At 34.4% G+C, this 11,603-nt stretch overlaps 2 protein-coding genes and 1 non-coding gene across 3 annotated transcripts; 2 read left to right on the top strand and 1 right to left on the bottom strand.

The window, feature by feature from the left end:
• The first annotated feature begins 193 nt into the window (after positions 1 to 193).
• On the top strand, positions 194 to 2,163 carry LOC121787952 (40S ribosomal protein S6-like). Its single transcript, XM_042186794.1, has 6 exons — positions 194 to 301; positions 418 to 482; positions 1,047 to 1,104; positions 1,201 to 1,309; positions 1,394 to 1,666; positions 1,763 to 2,163. Exons 1-6 carry the CDS (start codon positions 296 to 298, stop codon positions 1,999 to 2,001), a joined length of 750 nt encoding a protein of 249 aa, XP_042042728.1. The 5' UTR covers positions 194 to 295; the 3' UTR covers positions 2,002 to 2,163.
• A 2,303-nt stretch (positions 2,164 to 4,466) lies between these two features.
• TRNAM-CAU lies at positions 4,467 to 4,538 on the bottom strand. The gene has a single exon. It is a non-coding gene; the product is annotated as a tRNA-Met (tRNA).
• Positions 4,539 to 6,481: 1,943 nt separating this feature from the next.
• LOC121787488 (polyadenylate-binding protein 2-like) lies at positions 6,482 to 11,350 on the top strand. Its single transcript, XM_042186222.1, has 6 exons — positions 6,482 to 6,658; positions 6,778 to 6,880; positions 7,682 to 7,752; positions 10,510 to 10,701; positions 10,790 to 10,917; positions 11,015 to 11,350. The coding sequence occupies exons 1-6, from the start codon at positions 6,548 to 6,550 to the stop codon at positions 11,061 to 11,063; spliced, it is 654 nt and encodes a 217-aa protein (XP_042042156.1). The 5' UTR covers positions 6,482 to 6,547; the 3' UTR covers positions 11,064 to 11,350.
• The last annotated feature ends 253 nt before the right edge of the window (positions 11,351 to 11,603 follow it).

Here is an 11,603-nt window from a genome sequence, read left to right on the forward strand (position 1 = left end):
ATCTACTTATGTTGCATTGCACGGGCGATATGTCAAGTATATTTATTTATATTGATAAATCACATATTCATAAAATAAAAAATTAAATTAATTTTAATAGTCAATTAAAATAGTCAAATAACATGAGTAATTTAGCTAACGTTATTGAAAAATTACAAGCCCAAAATCAATTCTAAGTAGAGAACTAAATGGGCTGGGCTTTGAGCCTTTATAAATGTAAATGCGCCTTCTTCAAAACCCTAATCACAGGCTGAGTGTTTCAGATTAGCAGATTTTCTCCGCAGCCTCCTCGAAGATGAAGGTTCTCTACGATTTCGAGTTCATGAATTTGTTGAATCTTTCCGTGATTTTGAATTTCTTGTGTGAGTTTTCTCATTTTTGTTCTGTTATTAAGTGATTTACTTTTTCGCTGTGTAGTTCAACATCGCAAACCCGACGACTGGATGCCAGAAGAAGCTCGAGATTGACGATGACCTCAAGCTGTAAGTGGTTTTTATTTAATTGATTATGTTATTCCTCAATGCGAGATAATATAGAGCTGTTTGTGGATGGATGTGTTTGCGTCGGAATTATAATATTTGATTATTGCGATAATACAATTGCTATATATAGCTCGATGCCTGTTTTGATACAATATGTTGAATCTCTCTGTGATAATGTTTGTTTAGCTAGATTGAAGTTGTGTGGTTTTTGCGTCTTATCTCTCTTTTGTACAATTAATGGCCCAAAAATATGCAATTCATTAAATTTGAACTTGTGTTGTAGATTTTTTATGTTCATGTCTTTCCTATACACATGAACACATGTTAATTATATAACTGTATTCTACATCAACCACTGCTCCAATAAGTGCTGGTGCCTGTAATCCATTGATGATGTGAGCTTGATTATGTAGTGTGTCGATTTAAATGCTGTAGTTTATATAGATTTTAGTCTTGTTTATAGCAATTGCGTTCCTGAGCCTTGGGTAATTTAGCTAGTTAGTGTATAAGAGTTATCATGTGATATGAACATGGATTAAATTACTGGTCTGTCTATGATTGCAGTCGTGCTTTCTGGGACAAGAGGATCTCGCAGGAGGTCAATGGGGAAGCAATGGGTGATGTACGGAACTTCTCCATTTAATCATGTCCATTTTAATCGTCGAATTAGACATTTTTATTCACGAACTCATGCTTAACTCATGATTGATTATTTCAGGAGTTCAAGGGTTACGTCTTCAAGATCATGGGAGGTTGCGACAAGCAAGGTTTCCCCATGAAGCAGGGAGTGCTGACTACTGGCCGTGTCAGGCTTCTGTTGCACAGAGGTCTGTGATGATAGTTTGGATGTCTACTTGCGGTGGTTTATTTTTCCCTCACTGTGTACAAGAGCTAACATGATTAGTCATCAGGAACTCCTTGCTTCCGTGGCTACGGAAGAAGAACTGGGGAGAGGAGAAGGAAGTCTGTCCGTGGGTGCATTGTTAGCCCTGATCTCTCTGTCTTGAATCTGGTGATTGTCAAGAAGGGTGACAATGAGCTTCCCGGACTCACTGATACTGAGAAGCCAAGAATGAGAGGTCCCAAGAGGGCTTCAAAGATCCGCAAGCTGTTTAACCTTAACAAGGAGGATGATGTGAGGAAGTACGTCAACACTTACCGCCGCACTTTCACCACCAAAGCAGGTAACTTGTTTCACCACATTTCATATGTATTGCCCACATTAACCTTTACCCATGGCATCATCTTACATTTTGATCGTGAATTGTGTCCTTAAACAGGCAAGGAAGTGAGCAAGGCACCTAAGATTCAGAGGCTTGTGACTCCCTTGACATTGCAGAGGAAGAGAGCTAGAATTGCCGACAAGAAGAAGAGGATCGTCAAGGCCAAGTCAGAAGCTGCTGAGTACCAGAAGCTTCTTGCGACTCGCATGAAGGAACAGAGGGATAGAAGAAGCGAGAGTTTGGCCAAGAAGAGGTCTAAATTGTCTGCTGCAACAAAACTATCAGCTGCTGCATAATCGACATCTCCTGCGTTTATGCTTTTGAATCTGCTCATTTCTTCTCATAACTGATTGAGTTTTAGATAATTTTGAATCCTTTGCCGAATGTTTTGATACAAAACCTTGAGTTTTGCCTATTTTGTTTTGGATAAATTTTGAGATGATACTATTTTCTTTGAATTCCATGGGCAGATTTTTATATTTGCGAAATCAATTCTTATGTCATCTATATTCTTGAATTCAATTTATTGTTGTCCAACAATGTTCATATCATATATATCTACAAATGTCACTACTGTAGCACTTCGAAAACAAGATATTTTATTCATAATTCAATGCCAAAAACAATTTTTACAAATCAATAGTATAAATCTCACGTTGTTTTCACTAATTGATCATCAGAAACGCCATTAACAACCCTGCAGTTCCTCCTAATCTCTTCAGGCTTCTCACTCTGCAAGTCTCCCAACTTTATCATTCCTTCCACCAATGCCTCGAAAAACCTCTTCTCATTCTTGCTGAAGATCTCGTCATACTTCCTCGTCTCTGGCAACGACGTCAGTGTCTGATCCGAATTCAGAAACCCTCTCCCCCGGACAAGGTCCTTGAAATACTGGTTATCGAATCTCTGAGGCGTCGCATCCAAGTCTCCAGTCACTTCCTCATCTCCCCCAGGCGGACAGAGCCGGCTGAGCTCAGTCCAGTATGGGGGGTCCATGGCGAGTTTAGAGTTGGTCACTCGGTCTCCAAAACCAGAATTTGGCAAAGTTTAAAAATTTAGATCTAAATGCAACTTTTTATTCTTAATGTTAAATGTTTAAGGGTTAATTGTTGACAAACTTTAATGTTTTAGTCATATCTTGATCACACCATAAGTTAAAAAATCATTCATACTACAAATTATGAAGTTTAGATTTGTTTTCAAGGCAAAATATATCAGTTTGTTTATGTATGTAATAGTATTATAGTTGTTTTTTCAATAAAACAATGTCATATTTTTTTATAAATAATACGATATCGTTTAATTTACCGGCACTAGTGTTCACGTATGATTTCTTGGTTGCGTCGTGGAAGAATTACAAACTTTATTTTTTCCAACTAATTTTTAAAATAGAGGGGTAGATGCAAATTTCATGTAATTTTTCCGCTAATATATCATTGCTTTAATAAGAAATGGATGCTATCTTTCGTTTTGTTTGAGAGATAAGTTTTACTAGTACTTTAAATGAGTTGAATTTTATATCTACTCGTTGAGCTGCATATGTCTTGTATCGAATATTGGCTTTTGGGATCTCTTGAAATTTTCATATTTCTCCATTTTCGTGTAGTTTTTTTTGTAAATAGTGTGTGTTGGAATATGTGAGACAAAAGGGAAGTGTGTTTTGTGTGGGCTGCGGCAAACATGGTGTGGGACCCATCCCCCAATAATTCAAATTTTTATCAGTTTTTATTTATCTTATATTCTTCAAAATTAATTCTTTATTTATTTTAGAATATTTTTCAAAAGCAAATATAATCTGAGTTACTATATTTCAATTATTTAGAATTTATACATCTATTTAAAAAAATCAAGTTATATTCAATGAATTTGTGGTATAGGTGAAAATAATATTTTTAGTTCATATTTGAGAAATCTAAATTTATTTCATGTTAAAAATTTACTTATATGGATATTTCATTTTCTATATATGTAATTTTTTTTCTTATTTTAAGATTAATACTATCTTTGAGTTAAGTAAATAGAATCTTTAGAAATTGTTCAATTTTTAAACTGATTTTAATACTATTTGTTTTGAGTTCAAGATAAGCTTCACTAACAAACTTAAGCGAATATTTTTTAACGCATTAACAACTGTAACGCATCAGGATAATTTTACGGCTAGAGTACATAGATATCTAACTACTACTTTTACACAGAAAAAAAAATTATGCTTTTATATCTACAGCTATAGCGAATGAGCATTATGGAACATTTTAGAGTTAAAATACAATTTTTTTATTTTACACTACCTCTACGGGCTCCGTCCTACAATAGAAGTCCCATTTAGTGTGACACGAGTTTTAAAAAGGTAAACAAAAGTGTGTTGAATAAGTTAGTGGTCTATGAGTTCCATTTATATATCAGTTTAATAATATAATGTGAGTGTAATAAATTAATGGAATGTGAGCCTACTTACCATTTATGATAAAAGTGAAACGTGACTTTTATTGTGGGATGGACCGAAATGACAATATATGACTTTACTGCGCGACAGAGCTACTATAATTTATAACCGTATATAATAATTAAATTGATATAAAATTTATAATAAAATATTTTCTCTATGGTTAAAATTTCATAATTTCAAAATTATAGTAATTAAATCTAAAATTATAATATAAAAGATATGGTTGAAATAAATAAACAAAAAGAAGGTTTTTATTAATTAATTATTAATAATATGAGTGAAAAATTATAAGCTAGAAAGCTTGCATCCGATATATATCAGAGCCAGGTTTCGATCCTGGGACCTGTGGGTTATGGGCCCACCACGCTTCCGCTGCGCCACTCTGATCAACTAATGTTCATATTTTGTTATAAATATATTTGATAATTATTATACACACCGAGATCTATTTCAAAAAATATTTATCGAATTCAAAATATTAAATACTCCCTCCGTCCCATTACAATTGATGGATTTCTTTTGGGCACGAGAATTAAGAAAATGATATATATTGAGTTAAAATAGAGAGGGTAAAGTAAGAGAGATAAAGAGAGAATAAAGTAAGAAAGAGAGAATAAAGTAAGAGATTGTTGAAGTTTTGTTTTTGGTTAAAAAATGAAATTGATCAGTTGTAGTGAGACAACTCAAAATGAGAAGTTGATCACTTATGGTGGGACGGAGAAGTTGATCAATTAATACAATTTTAGTATAATTCAAAAATTGGAAAAGTAATCAAAGAACCACATGGTCTTGTTGGTCCAAAACTATCATGCTTGAGTTATAAGCATTGTTCAACTTGGCACATATAGTATATTAATTGCTGGCAATGACGATAAAAAAAACAGAGGTGGTACAGTAGTCGTTATTGATAATTAATAATGGACAGAGAATGACAATGATTCATAACCTCGAATGATTGGGAAGGAGTTGTTGCACTGATATACCTGAGGGCGATATCGGGGACGATGACATGTTGCCTATGTGAATGAGAGAATAAACGGCGCAAAGGGTGGAACCATGCCAAAGTTTTGTCCGATAGTTTGAAATATTTGAGAGAAATGGAAGGCTAGATTAGATTAGGGAGAGAGATGTCATAAAACTATTTTCTTATTGTCTTAAAGATGAGATAAACAAGAGTTTGAATAATAGACTAGAAATCCTATGCAGTTTGACTATCTTCTGTGATATAGAAAATGAAAGAATCAAGAAAGAAAATTGAAAAAATATGCTTCAATTGTTGGCCACGTCTCATAAAGATTGTCCTAATTGTGTGGTGGAGTCCTGATGAGTTGTGGGTAGATTTTTGGAGGTGATTCATGTATAATGCTCTGTATGTATCACACTATAGAGTCGATGATAGTTTCAAAAGCCGAATTTAATAATAGACCTATCGACCCACCTAGATCATCCACTAATTCAACTAACTTTAAACTTTAGTTTTGTGTTTCGTGTAGTAATATATGTGACTATGTGAGCATTGAAATTGATTATTTGGTTATTAATGAGTTTTAGCTACAATTCACAATTGCAGATATTTATAGTTGTGAATTTGTGGTTTTTTCATTGATTTATTTATTTTTAGTTTTATTTAAAAAGTTAAAATTATAGTATCACTGTACAATGTAGCTTTTAGATTTGAATATACTGTATTATTTTTAAATATAATTGATTAAATATAATAGTTTTATAAATAATAAAATTTCAAATATTATTATATAGATCTATGATTTTCAACTTCTTATTCATTTGTTAATGTAGAAATCAATTCATAAAAATATACTCCGATCCATATATTTGTTAGGGATGATGTTTGTTAATATATTTATTGTTGTTAAAGATATTAGTATAATGTCAAATAACTAAAAACATAATTCTTTATTATTGTTACATTCGTATGTTTATATATAATCAAATTATTATCAGTCAAACATACAAATTACAACTTGTATAAATACAATACCTTAAGGTGGTGTTCGGTTTGCAAGATAAAATAATACCAAGATATAATCTAGGATTGAGTTGTGAGATTATTTTAGTCATAAGGGGTTAGCTATGACTAATTATCTTATGATTATCCATCTAGGATTGAGTTGTGGGGTTGAATCTCATGAACCAAACACACAAAAAATTTAATCTACGATACAATCTTGCAAACCGAACACCCCTAAATATAAGTAGTCGTCGAGAATAAGAAATTATAATGATTGCCATAAATGACTGGGCTTATATCGGGCTTTATTATGGGCCTTCAATCACTGAGCCCTTATTTATAATTTTATTCAGCAAAATCAGTTGTTATCCCTTTCAGCTCTCACACACACAATCGCACACACAGAGAGAGAGAGTAAGATAGAGAGATGGAGGATGAAGAGCATGAGGTTTACGGCGCCGATATACCAGACGTAGCAGAGATGGAGGCCGATGCAGACGTCGACATGCCGGGAGCCGACGATGACGCTGCCGCCAAGGTTATTATCGATTAATCGTTTTTTTCCCCTAATTTATTTTCAAAATCGTAAATTTGTGTTTGATTCATTAGGTTAGGTTTATGAATGTTCCCTAGATTGATTTGATCTATGATAATTAGGAATTGGATGAGATGAAGAAGCGGTTGAAGGAGATGGAAGAGGAAGCCGCGGCGCTTCGTGAAATGCAGGCGAAAGTAGAGAAGGAGATGGGCTCTGTTCAAGGTCTAATTTCTCTTTAACGAATTGTTGAATTCTTAATTTGACAATTTCAATTCCCCTGTTATATCGTATTCGTTTACCCTCTGATTTTAAAAGAGTAGTTTTTCGATCGAATCCACCTGTTTTTGTCTTGGAAAATAAGGGAGAAAAGAAAAAATGGCATGATCTTTAATCTCCGACTCCGTGAATAGTGAAAATTTTGTTACGTTGAGCTGTTTCCTTTTTTTCCTACTCGAATTTGGATTAGATCCTAACAATTTGTTCTTTGGAATGTGCATTTGCCTCTGTTGTATAAACTACTAGTTTGTTTCACGTAGCTGATTAATATAATCATGTAGTATAGAATTATGTAGGAACTCGTATTTTCCTTGTTAAATGTTAATATTCAGATTTGGGAATTATATGTTTTTAAAATGAGGGAATGATAGCGTTTTATTTCTCTAAGAGAGATTCTACATTCATCTTTGTGGGACATAAGTGGAGGCAATCAAGTGATTAATTGGTAAAGATAAAAAGTGCGTAAAGAATAATATGAAAATATTCGCAATTAAGTGAATGAGTGGTTAATTGGTAAAGATTAAAGGTGCATAGAGAATAATATGAAAATATTCTGACTTACAAGTTACAACTTCCAACACATAATTGATTTCACTAGCTTGATTTCTATAATTTGTGGTAACAGAAAGGTCATCTTTACTTGATAAATGTGTTTTGTACTTTTGATTGTTGAATAAATTAATTCAGCTGCCACATATTTTTTTTGCCATGTTTCTGGTTTCATGTTCTTAATCTGCTGTCTTGTAGATCCTGCTAGTGTTGCTGCAGCTCAGGTAAACAAGGAGGAGGTGGATGCAAGATCTGTCTTTGTTGGCAATGTGAGTTATCTGTCCCATGGTTAATTGTTTGATGCATCATCTCTTTAGAGTAGTCTTCTGCTGGACTTTTTTTACTATGTTTTATAATATATATTTTTTAATCCTTGTTTAAATAGTATTGTTATCTATCTATCTATTGTTGGACTGTTAGATTGAATGATTTTTGATTCTATGGAATTTCCGAAAGTTTCTGCAAATCAGGATAGATGGATGTACCAATTAAGGCAACTGAATTCCAAAATCATGGCAAGGGTCTTACGTTTATTTTTATTATGTCATTATTTGGGAGTTTTGCCACTGCAACCTGTCACAAAAAAGTTTAGTCAGTACATTATACCTATGTTCAATCATATCTTCTCCATTAAAAAATGTGGTATTGTCTTACCAGGCCACATTTTATCTGGTTTTTTATATTGCAATATCTTTAAGTGACAGCGTTCAGTTTGGGAATATGGAATGTTGCCTAAAACCTTCTTATATATAGTACAACAACTGAACTTAATAAGGTGTTTTCCGAAAAACGTTCAACCTCTCTGGTTAAATTCTGGTGTAGCGGTTCTGTTGATTTTTTAGATTTTTATTTGTAATTAAGACGAATATGATGATGTTTGCTTCCTCTGACACATTTCTTCCACATGAAGTCTCTGCTCATCTGCTTTCAAGTTTGATGATGTGCAGTAATAAGGTGGCCTCTGTGATGTGGCCACTTGTTTTAGTTAGTCTGACCGTTCTCTCTTTTCAAAAAAATATTTGACTCACAGTTAGACTTATTATGTATTTAATGCTTCTGACTATGATCGCAGGGTCGGTCATATTCCTGAGAATCATTGGATTTAGCCTTGTATATTTGTGGCGAAAGCAGTTCTTTTGCCCATACGTGGACTTTTCTTGTCAGTATCGTATATGTTTGTAAACTATCATATTCTAAACCAATATGAGGAAAAAAGAGAGTTAAAAGTCGAGAGAGGAAAAATATAGTGATACCCCTCCTGTAAAATGATAAAACAGAAACATTTGAAACAGAAGGATGGGGAAAAAAGAAAAAATCAAAAGAAAAAATGAAAGAAAAAAAGCAAAAAGAAAAAAAGATACAACGTTACATGGAGTATATCTTTTTAGTTCATGCCATAATGATGAGGCTAGCTCCACCCATGACAAATCCCTTGAGTTGTCAAATGTAATAGTACCTGAAAGTTCCCTCAAGAGTCCTGCTTTCTGCCACAAATCCTTCCAGTGCATTTGAAGTGAGGAGGCTGGTGACTAGCTGGCTACTTCAGTGGGACAATATGATTGCTGATTGTGCTGACAGATTTGGTGCTTCCAATGGTTGGTTTTAAGAGCGTGATGTGGTGAGGAGTTACTTGATGTGGCTCTTTCTGTTTTCTCCCTATTTGCCCTAGATCAGTATTATAAACCACTTAAGAAGGCTCTTTTGTTTCTCTCCTTGAAGCCATTTATACGTCTATATACAGAAATAGATTACTTGGTATTACTCAGATAGAAAATGAAGTATATAAGTTCCGTTAGTTTAAGCTGGTATGCAGAAAAGTGTTACATCCACACCTCAGCCAAAACCATGCATATTGTTTTCATTTCTTTCCTGCTTTTTGTTATTATAATGCCATGTCTTTAATTGTTTTTTTTACTGCAAAGAAATAGTGTTTTGTGAAAATAGTGTGTTAAGATTGTACTTTCGTGAAATGTTGGGGCCTCATATTTTGAAATACAATTTCTGCAAAAAACTTTTTGACCTTTTGATTCTCATGCCATTGTTTTTTATTCATGGAACTGCAAGTGAGTAAAAAGTCTTAGGGTACTCAATGTTTTTCGATTTCTTTGCCTTCTAAATGATTATATAGTAGAGTTTTAAGGCTGTTTAGTTAGAAAATGGGAAAAGAATGATTCCTGTTAATTGTTTTCAAGTGAATGGGAAGATTATGTGAGAAAGATCCCTGTAACGATATGGTAATGGGACATGTTTCTGTTCATTAGATTTGCCAAAGCTTAGGTGCTGGTTGTATTCGGTGCTGTTAATTGAGTGATTCTATATATAAAAGGTCGCTGAGAGATCAAATGACTTTTTCTGGCTTAGACAGTTTTTTTCAAGGTAATGTGGCAAAAATGGTGTACAATTTTATGGCTCATTGCTGCTTTAAGAATGATTGTGTTATGTGGTGGGGTTTTCTTCTATACAAGTTCTAAATCGCATCCAAAAGTGGGGACACTAATTTAGTACTACTAGATTTTTGCCACAATCGGTCTATACTTGAAAACTGGTGTCATAGTAATAGAGCTAATTGGATTTACTTGTTTACTTGGTGGTGTTTTCATTCGAAAAATTGGAAAAACTCTGGTTCCTGCACATATAGCGTAGACATGTTTGCTCTGTGATTATTCTTATGCTTATGCAGATAAAATCATGCGCTTACATTAGGAGTAAAATACCTCTAATTTGGATTGAAAGCTATGGCCGCCCGGACCCTACTATTACAGTAGTAACTTAACCAGTAACGAGTTATAGCTGATTCTCTGGTCTCTGTGTCTTTAAGTGTTGAAAGGAGGATCTTGCTTCTTTCCCACTTTATTCTTCTAAAATCGCGCATGATATTTAGTCATTTTGAATACAGTATTTCATAGTATATGGTAGAAGGTCCTAATATTTTGCATAAAACATGACCTGTAGCGGTACTACTATCGTATTGAAAATAACTCATCGGTGATGGATAGGAGATTTTGAAATTGCTCTATTTCTTCCAGGTTGATTATGCATGCACTCCGGAGGAAGTTCAGCAACATTTCCAAACGTGTGGAACTGTAAACCGCGTTACTATTTTGACCGACAAATTTGGGCAGCCCAAAGGCTTTGCATATGTTGAATTTGTTGAGGTAGAAGCCGTTCAGGAGGCCCTCCAACTGAATGAATCTGAGTTACACGGACGCCAATTGAAGGTTCGGCTAGTAAAATTTTCATTTCACTTGTAGGTTTGCGCATCCTGCTTCATTACTAACGAAGACGTTTTCCCTCTCGTATTTGCAGGTAATGGTGAAGAGAACAAATGTTCCTGGAATGAAACAGTACCGGCCGAGGAGATTCAATCCTTACCTTGCGTATGGATATCGTAGGCCTTTCGGACACCAGCCTCTCTACTCTCCCTATGGCCACGGGTGAGTCATTTTCTCACTCTCCCCCCCCCCCTCGACCCGCTACCTTTATTTGAAATTCGAGTGAATAACCGATGGTTTCGTACGTGTTGTGCTGCAGCAAGGTGCCTAGGTTCAGGCGCCCACCACGCTACATGCCGTATTACTGAAGCCCGAATCCCTATTTGGTTTATTCAGATGCAGCAACCGGCCATCACACCACGGTGGTACGGGTCGGTCGTCGCGGTTAGCTGCCGGTTATATAATGCATAATCCACGCCTTATGTGTACTGCTCTCTATCCAGTAAATCACGTTTATTTCAGCATAATATAACACTTTGCATCATCTTTTAATTATTTACATTTTGAGTAACTCATTATGAATCTTCTGTGGTGATGCTCTCTATGATATGGAGCAACATTTTTCTATATATTTGATTGCTAGTGTCACATTTTAGTTTCTGGATTTAAAGTTATATAAACTGTTGTTTAAATCTAACATCGAAAGATTTTTACTGGGGATAATATTAATTGTCTCTCCTTAGTGTAAAAAATTTCATTCCAACCTACATAAATAAGTAAAAAAACACTACAATTCCCGTCCCTGAAAAATAGAAATTTTTGAAATGGCACAGGTTTTATTGTACAAGTGATAAAGTACGAGAAAAAATTGGTAAAGTAAGAGAGTGAGAGGAAAAAATGGGCAAAGT

Source organism: Salvia splendens, chromosome 22 (assembly GCF_004379255.2).
Source record: "Salvia splendens isolate huo1 chromosome 22, SspV2, whole genome shotgun sequence".
Taxonomy (NCBI): domain Eukaryota; kingdom Viridiplantae; phylum Streptophyta; class Magnoliopsida; order Lamiales; family Lamiaceae; genus Salvia; species Salvia splendens.

Coding starts and splice junctions, on each gene's coding strand:
- LOC121787952 (XM_042186794.1), top strand. Junction 483..1,046: donor ATTGACGATGACCTCAAGCT/GTAAGTGGTTTT, acceptor CTATGATTGCAG/TCGTGCTTTCTGGGACAAGA. Junction 1,667..1,762: donor CACTTTCACCACCAAAGCAG/GTAACTTGTTTC, acceptor GTCCTTAAACAG/GCAAGGAAGTGAGCAAGGCA.
- LOC121787488 (XM_042186222.1), top strand. CDS start 6,548: ATGGAGGATGAAGAGCATGAGGTTTACGGCGCCGATATACCAGACGTA. Junction 6,659..6,777: donor ACGATGACGCTGCCGCCAAG/GTTATTATCGAT, acceptor TATGATAATTAG/GAATTGGATGAGATGAAGAA. Junction 10,702..10,789: donor TACACGGACGCCAATTGAAG/GTTCGGCTAGTA, acceptor TCGTATTTGCAG/GTAATGGTGAAGAGAACAAA.